The 18,476-nt window shown below is 45.5% G+C and overlaps 1 protein-coding gene across 1 annotated transcript in view; it reads right to left on the bottom strand.

Moving 5' to 3' along the window:
- The window catches only part of DLGAP3 (DLG associated protein 3), an 84,886-nt gene that overhangs the window by 47,833 nt on the left and 18,577 nt on the right, over window positions 1-18,476 (bottom strand). The window contains 3 exon segments of the mRNA XM_043996127.1: window positions 461-712; window positions 714-1,658; window positions 7,114-7,200. Coding sequence (XP_043852062.1) covers window positions 461-712; window positions 714-1,598 — 1,137 coding nt within the window. The 5' untranslated portion in view covers window positions 1,599-1,658; window positions 7,114-7,200.

An 18,476-nucleotide genomic window follows, 5' to 3' on the forward strand; every position in this document is an offset into this window, starting at 1 on the left:
AAGAAATTCACATCTGGGAAGAGCTGAACAGTAATCCAGCCCAGACCTCCATGTATTTTTTCCCACCCCTACCCCCTCCCAAATTCCTCAGCCAAAGAGGCCTTTCCTTTCCTCCTCCTGCCCCACCCAAACACACACACACACACACACACACACACACACACACACACACACACACTCCCAATCCACACTACCTCATCTCACACATATACCAGAAAATGCCGAGAGCACTGTTATTTTCATGGGAGGGGTAAAGGAGCCCAGACCAGTGGATATTTAAACTTTGCCAAGTGGATAATAGAGAGAAGACTATATCTGGAGCAGGCTCAATACTCCCCCTTCCCAAGGACAGGAAGTGGGAAACATAGTGGGGCGTGGGCAGGGAGGGACAGGGGTGGCTATATCCAGTACCAGCACATCTCCCCAACACAGGCCACCACCCACCCCACTAGAACCTCACCTGAAGGTAGTGGTAACTCCTATCCTTGGCCTTGGTCTCAGGCCCCAGGAGCCCCTTGCCTGGCCCGGACCCCTGGAACCCATCCCGGCCCTGGCTGACCATCATGGTGTGCCAGGCACTGCGCTTCACCGTCTGCCCATCCAGTGACATGGACATGCCGGTACAGGCCAGGCACCGGCCCTCAGGCCCGCCTGGGAGCCCCTTGAAGCTCAGGTCCCGGAAGGTCCCATCAGGTGCCTCTAGGCAGAAGGGGGGCACCAGCCTCTCCTGGGGGCCTCCCACCTGCCAAGAAGCCACTGTCGCTGTCCAAGTTGTCATCCGAGCTCCACCAGCCCATGGACTTGGGTGTGTGCCGCCCATTGGCCTTGCGGTCCTTGCTCTTGCTCCTTTTGCCATGGCGGGACTGGTGGTGGTGGTGGTGGTGATGGTGGTGGTGGTGGTGGTGGTGTGGGGGACCGTGTGGGGAATGGTGACCTGCATATCCCTCACTCCCCGACCCGGTTCCAGACCGGCTCTCTGCCTTGGGCCCATTGTAGTCCCGCTTCCCTGGAGCCTCCAGAGAATGGGACTTGGCAAAGAGCTTTTGAACAGAGTGGACCAGGTGGCGGATGCGACTGGGGCTCTCGCTTCGGGGCTCAGGGGCACCCCCACCGGTGCCAGAGCCAGCCCCAGTCCCACCGCTGCCACCCGCCACCCCACGTGGGTACGGCAGGGTGTGGAAACCGTCCTGCTGCAGAGGCAGCTGCTTTTCAAACTGGTCCAGGAGCGTCGGGGGCAGGCGGGCGGCAACCTTCCCTGGAGGGTGACCCACGCAGTCTTCACAGCCATCAAAGGGGGCCTGCCCAGGGAACATCCTGGGGAAGGTGCTGCTGCCTGCCCCGCCGGGCCCTGGCCCAGGTCCCAGCCCCCCGTCAGGACCTGCAGAAGGTGGCTCGCTCAGACTCAGGGGGCCGTCAGGTGAGAGGTGGCCTGGACCAGCCCGTGAAGGGCAGTATCTGGGGTCCGTGGGGTAAGGTTCGCCAGGGCCCAAGAGGTATGGGGGTCGGGAGCCCGGGGCCGTGGGGCCGTAGTCCATGGGCGAGTCAGGCAGGCGGGCAGGGCGGGGCTGGCTGCCGCGGTCGCCATGATAGCCCCTCATGGCCTCAGCAAAGATGATTCAGACTCTCCATGGCGTAGCAGGCCAGGCCCTGGGGGCCACCTGAGCATATGGGAAGAGAAGAGAGGTTAGTGGAGCCTGACATTCAATCTCCCCACTAACCTTCCTGTATGTAACACCATGCCCAACATCCCTACCACACACACACACCACAAATGCACACATTCGGCTCCCAGTTATCCATCCAAGGGCAACAACAGAAACCATAATGATATATGAATAATAATAGCTCACAGGAATGTAGCCCAGGTGCACACCTGCAATATTTGCATAAAACATCCTCATTAGTGGAGAGAATGATGACTCCATGCTATATGACACCAATGAGGATAAGCTATGCAAATGATTCAGGCTTGAACCTGGGTTACATGCCCAGAGAGCTTGATGGTTCACAAAGTGCTTTCCTTACAACAAACCTATGACAAAAGGAGTGAGCATATTTTTATCTGAATCTTACAGAAGGGGGAACTGGAGTCAGAGAGATTAAATTTGTCCAGAGCTGAGATGGTCTCTCAAGCTTCCTGACTCTACTGCACTGTTGTTGTTCAGTCGTTTCAGATATGTCTGATTCTTCAAGCGTGATCTCAGCTGGGGTTGTGTTCTCACCGCATGGTTAAAATTCACCAAAAACTCCTTTTCCTGGCCACAACTTCTCTATATGTCCTGTCGCCCCCTTTTAGACTATAAACCTTCTGAGGGCAAGTACTGCTTTGGTTTTAGATTTCTATTGGTGGGGGCAGCTAGGCAGCTAGGCAGTGCAGTGGATGAAGCACCGGCCCTGGATTCAGGAGGACCTGAGTTCAAATCCGGCCTCAGACACTTGACACTTACTAGCTATGTGACCTTGGGCAAGTCACTTAACCCTCACTGCCCCACCAAAAAAAAAAAAATTCTATTTCTATTGGTTCCCAGAACCAAGCACAGTGCCTGGAGCACAGAAGGCATTGAATAAATGCTTATTCATTCATCCATTCTTCCCCAAGCAACCTTCAACTTCACTCCCTCCTACTCCCAAGATGGATAAAAGTCTAAAGAATAAAATCCTAGAGTCCTGAATCAGAAAGACCTGGATTCAAATCCTGTTTCCAACTCTTACTCACTGTGATAAAGAGTCACTTCAACTCTGTTTCCTCATCCATAAAATGGGGATAACAATACCTATAGAACCTATTTCACAGGGTTCTTGCAGGACTCTAATGAGATTGTAAAACAGTTTGCAGACTTTAAAGCACTTTAAAAGTTTTACAGGCTATGTAAATGTCAGTTATCATTATTATCCTCAAGATCATGGGGCCTCTAAACCCTCCACATGAATCTTCCCCTCTCCTCCCACCATCCCTGGAAGACGTGATTCCCCACTTTACGGAGGAGTGTACAGATTCCCATAGAACAGGTGAGCAGCTGAGCACGTTTCCAGGAAGCCCCAGAGCAACACTGCATGGAAATTGGAATGGGAACCAGGCATCCTAGCCCCCGGGCTGTCACTCATAGGATCCTACAGTTCTAGGACCAGAAGAAAGAATCAAGCTTAACCTCTGGCTTTCCAAATGGGAAAAAGGAGTCTTGAAGAAGGGAAGTGATTTGTCTAAGGTCACATAGCAAGTTAGTAACAGAGTCAGTATGTGAACCCAGGTCTTTCGACTCCCAGGTCAGTGCTTTCTCCCAAAATGCTAGAAATCTCCAATGTCACTCCCCTTCCACGTTCTACCCTCCGACACGGTGAGGTCTTCTCAAGCTGGGGGGAAAAAAAGTAAAAAAACTTTTACTTTGCTACATAGTTCTTGTCTACTCTTGCCTTCCTTTCTTAAATTCTTCATCAACCTCACACCTCTACTTCTTGCCCATTTGTTCCATCCTCTGTTGTTGTTGTTTAGTCATTTCAGCCATATCATGGAGGTTTGGGGTTTTTTCTTGGCAAAGAAACTGGAGCAATTTGCTTTTTCCCTCTTCATCTCATTTTACAGATGAGGAAACTGAGGCACACAACACTAAGTGACTTGTCCAGGGTTACACAGCTAGGCAGTGTTTGAACTGAGATTTGAATTCAGGTTTTCCTGACTTCAGCTCAACGATGTATCCAATTCACCACCTAGCTATATACATTATCTTGTTTGAAAGTTCAAATCCTGTGAAATCAGGATAAAAATCTCCATTTTACAGATGAGGAAAGTGAGAGGAGCAAATGACCTAACCATAGTCATACAGCAACTATCTGACCTTGTGTCTCCTTGACTCCAAGGCCAGCACTCTATCGACTATGCTATGCTAATTCAATCACATTAGTACCTTGATGCTCTCTAAAGAGCCTTTCCAACTCTAAATTCTATAATTCAATGAAGTGACTTGCCCAAGGTCACTCTGGCGCAAAGTATCATTATTACCTAGGATGGGAGACCTATAACTTAAGAGTTCAATATCTCCAAGCTGCTCATTTTACAGATCAGGAAACTGAGATCCAAAGTTTCAGTGACTTCCCCAAAGTCACACAGGTAGTCAGCAGTAATAGATATTCAGAATCATGCCCCGTGTCTCCAACCACACTGCCTCTAAATAATACATCTGTGACTCGATCTATAGCCTCCTGACTCTAAGTTCAGAGCTCCTCCCACTACATCATACTGTCTTTCTAGTATATGACCTTGAGCAGGTCATTTCTTCTCTTTGGTCTCAGTTTCCCCATCTGTAAAATAAAAGGGAAGGACTAAATCTTCTAATGTCCCTTTTGGCTTTACTATTCTAGGATTCTTGTAATCAGCTTCCTTCTGATCCCAGTTTCCCACTTTGGGGGGGGGGGGTGATGTCACCATATTCCCAGTCATCCAGATTCAGCACCTCAGAGATTTCTTTGGTTCTGCCAAGTCTGGTCAATTCTCTTAGAATCCTCTCTCCAATGGCAAGACCACCCTCTTAGTAGAGAGAAGCAAGTTCTCAGTCCTTTTCTCCTAGACAATGGACAGAGTCTCCCAACTCCAGTCACCTCACTGGTCTGTCTCCAGTCTCCTAAATCTTGCCCCTCCCTGCACTCAAAACCCAAACAATCTCCCCAAAATGATGTTTTAATTGAGTTACCCCTCCCAGCTATATCAAGTCTCAACTCTTTGGTCTAGCCTTCAAGGCCCTACCTGACCTGACCCCAATTATAGGACTTTGGGATCATAGATTTAGAGCTCCAAGGGACCTCAGAGGTCATCTAGTTGAGTCAGGCCCAGAGAAGTTGGTCAAAGTCACACAAGTAGTGAATAGTAGAAGAGATATTCAAACACAGGTCTTTCTACTACAAACCCATCATTCTTTTCCCTGTTCCATGCTCCCTTATCTCCCATTCTTTCTCCCACCTTACCTCTGACTCAGTTTCCATCTTCCAGGACCTAATAGTGTAGGTTGAGGCTAACAGTTTGGGGGTAGGAGGAAAAGGGGTAAGCAAGACTTTCCCTTCCCTCATGCAATCCCTATTCCTTTTTTTTTTGGGGGGGGGGAGGCAATCAAAGTTAAGTGACTTGCCCAGGGTCATACAGCTAGTAAGTGTCTGAGGCCAGATTTGAACTTAGCTCCTCCTGACTCCAGAGCTAGTACTCTATCCACTGCAGCACCTAGCTGCCCCAATGATGTCTATTCTGCCCAAGACCTGCCCAAGGGTAAAAGTGGGCATCTGCTTCCAAGCTTCCACAGGAAAGAAGCACAGCAACAGGGTTGTAGGCCCAGGGGATTTGTCAGGGGTGGGGAGTGTGCTCTTTGGGGTGCAGGGGGGAGGGGCTGAGGAAATGGCATAATTGTTTCCCCTCATTAAGATGAGTATGAGGCCTGGTTTAGAAGCAATTTCATTATTCTCCCATGAAGTTTGGTTAATTAACAGGCTCATTAGCATACCCAAAGAGGGCCCAGGACAGCTCAGCTAGAGCTATTCCCCAGTGGGCTGAGGTCTCTGATCATCAGGGATGAGGAGAAAAGCTTCCTCTCTCCCTCCCCCACAGCCTCTCCCACTCCTAGCCCTGACCCCCATCGCAGGCCAGGGGCAGCTCACCCCCAAGCCAAGCCAAGCCCTTTACCCTTTACCAATGCTTTTCTCCTTCAGGAAGCCTTCTTGGATTAACCCTTTACACTTCCCATTGTGTTTCCTTGCAATACACTAGCAAGGACACTTCCTGCTACATCGATTCAGAACCACCTCCTCCCACACTCCACGGCATCCAGCCCCACCTGCCTCAGCTCTCTCCCTTTGTTCTTGAGCCTGGCAAGTTTCCCCAAAAGGCCCTTCCTTGGTGCTCCGTATCATCTGAGCCCCTGCAACCTGCCTCGACCTCCTCCTCTTCTCTTGGCCTCACCTGCTATCCAGCCTGAGTAGCTATCTCCAGCTGCTTAACCAGTCTCAGGCAGGCGGACCCAGGTCATACAGCTAGTAAGGGGCTGGGCCGGGCTGGCATTCAAACCCAGGCCTCTCTAAATCCAATTGCAACAGTCTTTCCACTGCACCACACTTCCTCCCAAATTCAAACCCAGAGAGGACTGATGATAAGGTGACCGATTCCATATGTTTGCCAGTCACATCACTTTCTGTTCACAATTCATCCATTTATACAAACACACACACACACACACACACACAAGCACATACTACACTGAGACAGAACATTTTCACCTGGGGTTCCCCCGATCTCAGTCTATCCTAAAAAGAATTCATCATCTCCACCCACCCATCCCCAAACCAATCCATCCTCCTGATTTCCCCATCTGGTCATGGCAACACCACCTCCCAGTCAACCTGACAGGAACCCTCAGACTCTTCTACCCCCCATCCCCTAAATGGATCATTCACATTCCCATCTTGTGCCTTTTGCTCAGGCAATTCCTTCTGCCTGAAATGCCCTCACTCCCATTTCTAAATCTTCCCTTTCCACTAGAGCCCAGAGCCACTCTCTCCTCCAGAGAGACCCACCCTCTTCTCTGAGATTGTACAGCCCTGATTCAACCATGTATTTGGACCCTAAAACATTGACCTTATGCTGTTTTCTTCTTCTTCCATGGCTCAGACAGGTCTTTCTCCCATCTACCCCTCAGCAAAGCCCACACAGGGCTGGGCACTCAGTCAAGACTTATGAAATTACATATTATCTTGTTCCTCCCTTCCTTCTTCTCTACTTTTTTCCTGCCTACCTCTGGACCTCCAAAAATCAGAGCATTAGAGCTGGAAGGGACCTTAGGAGTCACCTAGTTCAACCCCCTCATTTCGTAAATCATAGATTGCAGAGCTGTAAGGGACCTCAGAAGCCGCCTAATCCAACACCCCCAATTTACAGAGGAGGAAGCTGAGACTCAGAGAAATTAAGTGATTTGCCCAAGGTCACACAGGTAGAAAGTATCTGAGGTAAGATTTGAACCCAGTTACCCTGAGTCCAGAGACCGGTGTTCTTTCCATTGTAACACACTGCCCCTTCACTTCTGCCTGAGCCCCATTAAGCCCACTTTGTTCCTTCCCCCTGCACCATCAACAGCCCCTTACCATTCAGGGTGTCCCATCCTTGGCCACAGGGTCCCCACAGCTTGGTCACCAAGAAGCCTTCCTCTGTAGCCCCTGGTTCCTGAGGAGCTGAATACATAGGGATGGGAGAAGCAAAAGGTATGAGGTTAAGATGTGATATTCCCAGTCAGCACCCTCTAAACCCCACAGGCCCTACCCCTGATAGGAGCAAGATTATCCAAACAACTCTGCTCTGTGCCCCAGACTAGACTGTACAGGACCCAGCACAGGGTTAGGACAGACTGTACACTTGCCCTCAACTCAGCCAGGTACCCTCAACATCTGTGGTCTCAAATATCTTGATTAGGGATGCCAAAGGCCTCCATCTCAGCACTTTCACAGCCTCATACCTCATACCATAGACTCCCATGGAGGTCTAAAGGATCCACCCTGAGCTGTATGCCTGGCTAACCACTGGGCTTCAGGGAACCCTGAACCCAAGCCTCCCAATGCCATATCCCAATGCCAGGTCCAGTGCACTTTCCTCTGTTTCATGTAAATCAGACTTCAGGAGGAACTTGCTGTACCTCAAAGACAACCCTATGAAGGGAAAGCAGAACTCGCATTTGCTTTATCAAGGATGATGATATTCCATCTAGAAGTACAGAATAGAAATGGTTAACAGGGAGTTGAAACCCAAAATATGAAATGAGAAAATGGTCTGGGTTTTTTTTTTAAAGTATCTGGGTGCCCTCAATGATCTTAAGTCACCAGTTTCAGACAGACTACATCCCAGGGTACTGAAATATATAGACATGACCACTGAGCAGCTATGTGCTACACGGGATGAAATGGTGACATCTATTAGAGTCAGTCCATGAAAATGACTCCCCAGTCCCAACTGCCCAGATTAAAAAAAAGGGTTAGGAATTATCTCACCTGGGGGCAAAAGGTAGGACCTAATAGTAGATAATCCTAGCAGTCTAACCATCACAGACTGTGAGCTCCTTAAGAGTAAGGACTATCGAGGCGGCTAGGTGGCGCAGTGGATAAAGCACCGGCCCTGGATTTAGGAGTTCCTGAGTTCAAATCCGGCCTCAGACACTTGACACTTACTAGCTGTGTGACCCTGGGCAAGTCACTTAACCCCATTGTCCATTAAAAATAAATAAATAAAGAGTAAGGACTATCTCTTTGTTTTCTTGGGGTGGGGAGGGGGGGCGGTTGTATCCTCAGCACTTAGCACAATAGTAGTTCATAATACATAGTAGGTGCATGGCACAAAGTAGGTGTATAATAAATGTTTATTGGGCAGCTAGGTGGCTTAGTGGATAGAGCACTGGCCCTGGAGTCAGGAGGACCTGAGTTCAAATCCGGCCTCAGATGATTGACACTTATTAGTTGTGTGACCCTGGGCAAGTCACTTAACCCCAATTGCCTCACCCAAAAAAAAAAAATGTTCATTGATTGATTGACTGACTCTGAGCCCTCAAGGTTATATTCTCTAACTCCCTCTCTAAATTCTGCCAAGGACTAGGTCTCCCTATCTCACTCAGACCAGAAGTACAGCTGCCACTCCCATGCCTGATCCTACTTCTGACCCCAGAGAAGCTTTGATCCACTGATCCATTTCCAATCTGGGCCAATTCACCATTCTTCCCAACTCTATCCCCTCTCCCATTTCCAGGGGCTCATCATATTGGTTCTGCACTTAGTATATACATTCTATCAGCTTTTGCACTACTGCAGCTCACAACTCCCAAGCTTAAGCAATCCATCAGTAAGAGGGTTTATAGGCATGTACCACCACACCTGGACACAGTAGCTTTCTTAGCTGCCATGGCTTATCTTTGACTCATATTGAGCTGGCAACCTAGGTCTTTTTCACATGAACTAAACCTCTCTGTATTAGATTGACTTCTTGAATCTAAGTCTGAACTTTGCATTTATTTCTATTTAATATCGCTTTATTAGATCTGACTAGATTTGATTATTATGACCTTTTAGGATCCTGATTTTCTTATCCAAAGAGTTAACTAGCCTGCCCGGTTTCATAAAAATCTGCAAATCTAATAAGCGTACTATCTATTCCTTCATCCAAATCATCGATAAGAATATTGAACAGAACAAAAGCAAAGCATAGGACAAAACTGTGGGGCACCCCACTAGTGACCTCCCTCCATACTAACACTACTACCATTCTTTGGTCTGACCACATAACCAGTTCATCCATGCCAAAAGGACATCTTGAGAAACTAGGATAAATCTCATGCTGAAGTCAACAACATGTATGTACTATATAACATTTCTTTGGTCTATTAGTCTAATCAATCTATCGGAAAGGAGAATGGCCTTAATCTTGCATGATTTGTTCTTGATCAGTTGATGCCAACTTGTAGTGATTGTCTCTCTCCTTTCTAACTGCTCACCCACCATCCCTTTAGTAATATGTTCTAGAATCTTACCAAGAATCCAACTTAAGCTCATTATCCTTTAGTTTACAGAATCTACTTTCTTCCCTCCCTCCACTCGTTCTGAACATCTAGATAACTCTCTGTTTCCTATTCTGTGGTAACTTCCTTCATTCTCCATTATTTTTCAGAGATCTCTACCAACAACTCAGCAATTACATCAACAAATCTTTCAGTACCTTGGGATGTAGTGGATTTGGACAAGATGTCTGAAGCTCACTGAATGCAACCAGCTGCTCTCTTACCATTAAGCTGCTTTTCAATTCTCTGCTAACCATTTTTATTCTGTATTTCCTAAATGGAATATAACTATTCTTGAGAGAAAACAAGAAACATAAAGAAGCCGAGTTGTTTAGCCTTCTTTCCATCATACAATATCATCATAAGTCCTGTCCATCCCAAGCATTCATCTAATCTCTTCTTTGAGCTTCTTCTTGCCTCAACATTGATTTTTTTTTAAGTCGACTAAGCCTTCCCAAGGGAGCAAAAGTGATTCTAAGCTGAATTTTGAAGGGGGAAGGAAACTGAGGGAAACAGGAGGTTGGAGGAAAGGAAGATACAGAGGAAAAGACAGCAGGCCATGGGGATAGACTCTTCTGACTGGAGCAGTAACCAGTACAGGCTAAAAGAACAGAGAAGGGGAGGGGAAAGGGAGCCAGTCTAAAGAGTTTGAATCAAGCACAACAGACAATAGAAAACTTGCACAGGAGATGATGTGATGAAAAAAGATATTTGAGGATGATTTCTCAGACCAGGGCAGGGCCATGAGCCCAGCAGGCTACCATTCTCTAGTCTCAACAGCTAGGCCAGGTAGCTCAAAATAGAACAGCTTTGATATGGCAACCACTGCGAGGAGAATCAGCTGAAGAAGCACACAGCCTGAGCAACCATCTCCTCCCTTCCCTCCCTGCCTCCTTCCAGGAAGGCCCAGGCTGATGAGGGCCTCCTTTCTGTCGGGGGATGGGATTCCCTCTCATACCCCACCCCATACCCATTTCTGCTGGTTTGCTCAAGATCCACCTCTGTCAAATCAGACGCCTAGTACCTCTTCTTATCTAACCTAAATGGAGATTCAGACCACAAGGCCAGAGGACCAAAGATGAAACCCCCCCAGGCAGAGGGATGGACAAAATGCTGAATGAGATGCACATTTTTGGACGTGGCCGATGAAGGAATTCAGTTTTCTCAACTATACATGTTTGTGATGAGGGTCTTGTTTTTACCTTTTTTTAAAAAATGTGTTCAGGCAGGGAAGGGGGGGGATTAGTTATTTTTATAAATACGTAGATTTATAATTATAAATCTGGAAAAGGCCTTAGGGACCAGCTAGTCCAATTCCCTCATTTTACAGAATGAGGCCCATAAATGTTTTTGGTTTTTTTTGGTTTTGTTTTTTGTTTTTTCAGGGCAATGGGGGTTAAGTGACTTGCCCAGGGTCACACAGCTAGTAAGTGTCTGAGGCTGGGTTTGAACTCAGGTCCTCCTGAATCCAAGGCTGGTGCCTTATCCACTGCGCCACCTAGCTGCTCCAATGTAAAAGAATTTACCCAGTGACAGTCAGGATTCCAATCCAGGTCCTAACTCCCAGACAGTCCAGGGCCCCTTTGTACTGAACCATGATGGCAAATTTCCCCTGGGAATTGCTTTGGAGAGTAGTCTCTGATTCTTATATTGGAAATACAGAGGAAGCCCTCAGCCTTCTCTTCTCCGGAACTGTCATCACCACCCACCTTCTGCATCTGTAAGGTTTTCCCCTGGACCTCTCAACCAAGCCAGAACATAATATCCCTAACCATCAATCATCTACCTGTCAATTATTCCACCCTTAGGGAATGAATTATCTGCAGAGGATCATGGACTCTCAGATAGCCTAAGAACCACAGAAGGCATGGACTTCATCTTCTATCTTGTCAGGAAATGGAGCAAGGGGAAGGGTGCCAGACATGGAGTAAAGGAAGATCTGAGTTCAAATCCCAGCTCTTCCATTTGCTATCTGTATGACCTTGGGTGGTACCTGTCTGCATCTCAGTTCTCCTCCCCTATAAAATGTTGGGCTGGCTAACCGCTAAGGTTGCTTCAGAGTAGAATTCTGTGATTTTGGATACATTGGCAACAACCTCAGCAAGAAGTCATCCACCCTCTGCTTGAAGACCCTCAGTGATTCACTACCTTACAAAATAGCCTGTTCTACTTCTAAACAGCTGACTTTTTTCTTTTTACTGAGCCAAAATCTCCTAGATTCCCTCCCCACCCTCGCCCCCCAGCCATTGCTCCTAGTGCTGCCTTTGGGCCAAGTAAAACAGGCCTAATATTTCTTCCATGGGAAGCTTTTTAACTACTTAAAGACAGCTAGATGGTCAGCAGATAGAGCTCTGGACCTGAAGTCAGGAAGATTTGAATTCAAATCTAGCTTCTGGTACAGTAACTGTGTGACTCTGGACAAATCACTTATCCTCTCTATATAAAATGGGGACAACAATCAGACCTACCCCCCAGGATAAAACAAGGCATTTACAAACACTTTGTACATCTTAAAGCACTATATAAATGCTAGTTATCAAGACAGCTGCCATTGTCCCTCTAAGATTTTTCTTCAGGCTTAACACCCTGGCTTCTTTCGGCTTATTCTCATAAGATGTAGTCTTCAAATCACTCACCATTCCAACCACCCTCTGGTCTAACTTGCTAGTATCTTTCCTAGAATGTGGCACCTAAAACTGAACACAATGTTCCAGATGTGTTCTGACCAGGACAGAGTGGGGGGGGGGCACCATCACATCCCTCTTTAGACACTATGCCTCAACTAATGTCAAATGAACGTCAGCTAATGACACCCCAAACCCCAGCTTTCATGTCTGCATCATTCACTCCTGATTCCAACTGAGTCAGATCTTTTTCACCTAAACTGGTGTCTAATCCTATGTCTTATACTCAGTGAGGTGATTTTTTTTAACCCAAATGCAAAACTTTACATTTATTTCAAGACTTCAACATTTCCAAAGAGCCATGATTTAATTTGTGTGAGCCTTCTCTAACTCCACCATCACAGATCATAAATCTTCCATTGCTTTAATAGACAATCTCATGAATTGTTATGGCCAAAAGGACTTGACATTTATCCCCAACAATCTGGGATCAAGTCTCATCTCTGACACATACCAGCTGTGTAACCCTGGATAAATTGCCTAATTTCTCAGTGCCCCAACATCAGTGGAAGAAGCCCTCCCACTGCAAGTTCTCTATATGGATGAAAATCACAGATCTGGTACAAATTTTTTTTCATCTTTATTAGATTCAGTCTATCCCTCTAGCTCAGGAGTTCTTAACCAGGGGGGAGGGGGGAGGAGCCCACAAACCTTCAAGGGGACTGCTGATAAATTTCAAGGAGTCCATAAACTTGGGTGGGAAAAATTGTATCTTTTACTTCAACATAATTGATTTCCTTTGGAATCCTGTGTATTTTACTTTATACATTTAAAAACAGTATGCTGAATAGAAAGGAGTCCATAGGCTTCACCAGAGTGCCCAAGGGATCCATGACACACAAAAAGGTTAAAGATCCCCTGCTCTCACCTGTCAAGATCTTTTTGTATCATGACTCAATTTTCTGACATATTAGCAATTTCTCCCAGCTTTGTCACCCACAAATTTGGTAAGCATGTCAACACCTATGCCTTCAGCTAAGTCATCGATAAAAACGATGACTAGCACAGAGGCAAGGACAGATCCCAGAGGCTCTTCAGCAGAGAATTCTCTCCAGATTGATAGTGGTCCATTAATCACGATTCCTTGGGTCCAGCCATTCAACCAGTTCTCAATCTGCCTACCCATAACATCATCCAACCTTCATCTCTCCATTTTGTCCACAAAGACAAGATAAAGACTGCAGCTACAGACTGCATCAAATACCTTGCTGAAACCCCAATATGCTCTGTCTATGTCATTCAAGGACCTCACCAACCATCATTTTAATAATCTATTCCAGGGGATCCTCACCTGGGATCCATGAACTTGACAGTTGGTTTTTTGATAACTAGTTTGATCTAACTGGTTTCCTTTGTAATCTTATGTATTTTATTTTATTCACTTAATAGCATTACTGTGAGAAGGAGTGCATAAGCTTCTTCAGACTGACAAAGGGAAGGAGGAAGGAAGGAAAGAGAGAAAAGAAAAGAAAGAAAAGAAATAGAGAGGTGGAAGGAAGAAAGAAAGAAAAGAAAAAGAGAGGTGGAAGGAAGGAAAGAAGGAAGGAAGGGAGGAAGGAAGGAAGGAAGGAAGGAAGGAAGGAAGGAAGGAAGGAAGGAAGGAAGGAAGGAAGGGAGGGAGGGAGGGAGGGAGGGAGGGAGGGAGGGAGGGAGGGAGGAAGGGAGGAAGGAAGGAAGGAAGGAAGGAAGGAAGGAAGGAAGGAAGGAAGGAAGGAAGGAAGGAAGGAAGGAAGGAAGGAAGGAAGGAAGGAAGGAAGGAAGGAAGGAAGAATTTATTAAGGGCATATTATGTGCCAGACATGGTGCTAAGAACTTTAGAAATACTATTTCATTTAATAGGCCCATGGTCCTCATTTAAAGAAGTCCATGACATTAAAAAGGCTAAGACCTCAATCTGTTCTACAGAATTATTTAACACCATCCTGTCTCCCTGGCCCCTGGCCCCTGGCCCCACTCATTCTCCAGGACCACATTCCCACCTTCTCTCTAGATGCTCAGGGAATAGAAACTCAGTGAAAAACAGTCTGAGACAAGGGCTAAGAAAGCCAGAAATCTGGAACTAGAAAGGGTATCAGAGGCCATCTAGCCAACCCCCCCTCACTATACCAATGAAGAAGCTAAAGAAGTAGCCAAGGTTACAGAGGGAATAAATGACAGAGGCTGGATTTGAACTCAGGTCTCCTAACTCAAAAATACCAAGATCTTTTCCCCACTGCACTACACTGCCTTTCTAACAGGGAGGGAGCTCTCCATCCCTGAGGATCTTTAAGTAAAGACTGATTGCTCTAGTTCAAGGGTTCTTAACCTGAGGTCTGTGACTTTATTTTTTTTAATATTTATAACTATATTTCAATAGAATTAGTTTCCTTTGTCATTCTATATATTTTATTTATACATTCCAAAACATGATTCTGAGAAGGGGTTCAAGACACAAAAAAGATTAAGAACCTCTGCTTTAGTTATTGTTGATCCATCCCTCCACAAATTATCTTATATTTTCTCATCTGTTTACACATTTTATTTCCCACCCCACTCCCCAGAAAAATGTCAGCTCAGCTAGACAACCCAATGAGCAGGGCCTGGAGTCAGGAAGATCTGAATTCAAATGAATCTTCAGGCCCTTATGGCAGTATGACCTTGGGCAAGTCACTAGACTTCTGTCTGCCTCAGTTTCCTCATCTCTAAAATAACAACATAATATAAAACATAACATAACATAAATTCATATAGTATAATTCATATGATATATCATCTCCCTCTCAGGGCTGCTGGAACATAAAATAAGATAATATTTGAAAAGCACTTTATAAATGTTAAAGTGCTACATAAATGCAAGTTGTTATTGTTCATTTTGTCTTAAGATCTCTAGCAACCAGCACTGTGTCTTTGCAAACCAATATACTCTTTTTTTTTTGTGGGGCAATGGGGGTTAAGTGACTTCCCCAGGGTCACACAGCTAGTAAGTGTCAAGTGTCTGAAATCAGGTACTCCTGAATCCAGGGCTGGTGCTTTATCCACTTCGCCACCTAGGTGCCCCCAACCAGTACACTCTTAATGAATGCTTGCTGGATTGTATTAAATAAGATATAGACTCTTGAGGTGTGTTATACACTGGATTCATACTCCAGAGGGGTTAGACTAAAGTACCCTCTTTGATTCCTTGACACAAAAGAAGGCTCATCTGGTGCAAAAGACACCCACCATATGCATTCCAAAGCCAGATGAGCATTGCCTGGATTATCTCCTGTTTAAGGTTCCTTGTTCCATACATAGCTCTACAGTCATGAATAATTGAAAGGTGACCACGTTATTACTACCCAGGCTTGGAGTTAGCAGAAGAAGGAAGGTGATGGGTCTTGAGACAATTTGGGTGTGAACAGTGTGTGCCCAATTACTGGGTATTTTGTTCTGATGTATTAATCAAATCGATTGAGGAATGGGTGGGGAGGGAGGGGAGAGAAATGCTTACTCAGGAATTACCTGATTTAGGACACACTGCAGGATCCAGCCATGGTTTTCTCAAAGCTCCAGCTTGCTTAAAGCCTGGCCAGCCGCCCTTTCTGCTAATTGCACTGGGCAAAATGGCCGCATCGTTAGCCAGGAATCTGTCATCACCCTGAGCAATAACTCTCATTGGAAAGAAGAGAAAATGGCTCAGGGTGCAGCTAGGGAGGTGATGGGTTCAGGAAGAAATCTAGGTGATTCTCCACCCCCCCCCTCCTGAAACCTTAGGCCCTCCTTCCCACCCCCACTCAGTGTCCTGGCTCTTCTTTCCTTAGACCCAAATGACTCAGAAACTTCCCAGATTGTGATTCTCATTCTTTCTCGTGCACGACCCTGATGAGATGATTTAGACTCTTTTGCCCTATGTATCCTCACAGCTATAAACTGGAGAACATTCAGCAGCCCCAGGCACTGAGCTTGGGGAAAAATGAATACCTAGATCTCACCTGGGTTGGTCCAGCCTTAACACCTGCCACATCTACATCTGAGCCCAAGGTCCCTGCTGTGCCCAGCTGTGTTTGGCCAGTCAAGTCATCCTCGGCTAACTAGTTTATGAGACAAGAACCCAGACTGCTTGTAGTGGATCACCCCTCCCCCATGAAGCAGCCTGAGCTTGCTCCATACTGAACATGGGGGGACTGACAGCGGCAAGTTTATCCTGTACTGTTGCCAAGGAAACCCATCCTGCAGGATACTTGATTCCCAGTCTAAGGATCTCTCCCTTATACCATGGCTCATATAACCTCACAGCTGGAAGGGACCTTCTAGGTCATCAAGTTGGGAGTCATTCACTGTGGGAAATGGGGGAGAAGAAAGAAGAGTGGGGCATAGAGGAGATAATAATACCTATCATTTACATAGCACTTTAAAATTTGCAAAGCCTTTTTTATATGTTAATCCATTTGATCTCCACAGAAATCCTTTGGGGTAAGTGTTGTTATTAACCCTAATTTTTTTTCTTTTCTTTCTTTCTTTCTTTTTTTTTTTTTTGCAGGGCAATGAGGTCACACAGATAGTGTCACATGTCTGAGGCTGGATTTGAACTCAGGTCCTCCTGAATCCAGGGCCAGTGCTTTATCCACTTCACCACCTAGCTGCCCTCATTAACCCTAATTTTTTACAGATGAGGAAATTGAGACTGACATGGGCGAACGAACTTGCAAAGGATGACACAGCTAACAAGTATCTGAAGTAGGATTTGAATATAGGTCTTCCTGACTCTACATACAGCACTCTATTTACTGTGTCACCCAGCTCCTATTTGTCTAAGTGGGAAAGTGAAGCAACAAGAGAGCAAAAATGATATGCATAAGTCCACAATATACATTAGAGGCAAAAACAGTGACCCAGGAACCTTGAGCTCTAGACAGACATCCTACTTCTACCCACTCCCTGGAGAGTTCCTGGTCCGAGACAAGAGAAGAAAAGCCAGATGGTTATCCCATATCTCATGGGGGCTGAGTTTTCTAAGAGTAAACAGAAAATTATCACCATCCCCTGCCTGAGCCCTAAGACCACAGGCCCAACCAGCCCATCTCCTTGGGTGGAAGGAAAGAGGAAGAGGCATAAAAAAATACCGAAGCTGGCTTCAGAAGACCTAAGTTCAAATTCTAGCTCTGATTACAAACTTGTGTGACCTTGGGCAAGTCACTTTTCTTTTGGGGGCCTGAATTACCTCATCTATAAATGAGGGGGTCTCTAGACTAGAGGGGCCTCTGAGGTCCCTTCCGGTGCTGAAACTGCAATCTTACAAGGAAAAGGATTACAATTCAAGAATTGAGAAAGAGGGTTTTCTAGTTCAATTAATCTACCTGTTTCTATATTTGTGTGGGCTTTTGTTTGTACTTATGGAAAGAAAGAAAAAAACTTCCTAACAATCACAGCTGTCTGAAAATCGAATAGGCTGTCTCAAAGAGAAGTGAGCTCCCTATCACTGGGGTTGTTCAAGCAGAGGCTAGATACTACTTGCCAGGGATGTTGCAGAAAGGATCTCTGCTTAAAAGCAGCTCTTTTTATGGTGGCAAAGAATTGGAAATTGAGGGAATGCTCATCAACTGGGGAATGGCTAAAAGGTTGCAGCATTCTGATTGTGATAGAATACTATTATGATATAAAAATTATGAGCAAAATGCTTTCAGAAAAACCTGGGAAGACTTATATAAACTGATGCAAAGTGAACAGAACCAGGAAAACATTGTACACAATAACACCAACATTGTAACGATGATCAAGTGTGAAAGACTTAGCTACTCTGATCCAGACAGTGATCCTAGACAATTTGAAAGTATCCTTAATGAAATATGATATCCAACTCCAGAGAGATAACAGATGAATTTGGAGTGCAAACTAAAACATATTTTGTTTCACTTACTTTATTTTTCTTGCTTTTGGGGGGCGGGGGTGGGTGGAGGAACATGGATAAGGTAAAATTATGTTTTGCATTATTTCACATGTATAAGTAAAATCATATTGCTTATACTACTACTAGGTCTGCATCCCAAAGAGATAACAAAAAAGGGAAAAGTACCCACATGTACAAAAATATTTATAATAGTTCTTTTCGTGGTGGCAAAGAATTAGAAATTATGGGGATGCCCATCAACTAGGGAATGGCTGAACAATTTGTGGTAGATGAATGTAATGGAATATTATTACACAATAAAAAATGATGAGCAGGAAATTTTCAGAAAAACCTGGAAAGACTTAAGTGGACTGATGCTGAGTA

Source organism: Dromiciops gliroides, chromosome 3 (assembly GCF_019393635.1).
Source record: "Dromiciops gliroides isolate mDroGli1 chromosome 3, mDroGli1.pri, whole genome shotgun sequence".
Lineage (NCBI taxonomy): Eukaryota > Metazoa > Chordata > Mammalia > Microbiotheria > Microbiotheriidae > Dromiciops > Dromiciops gliroides.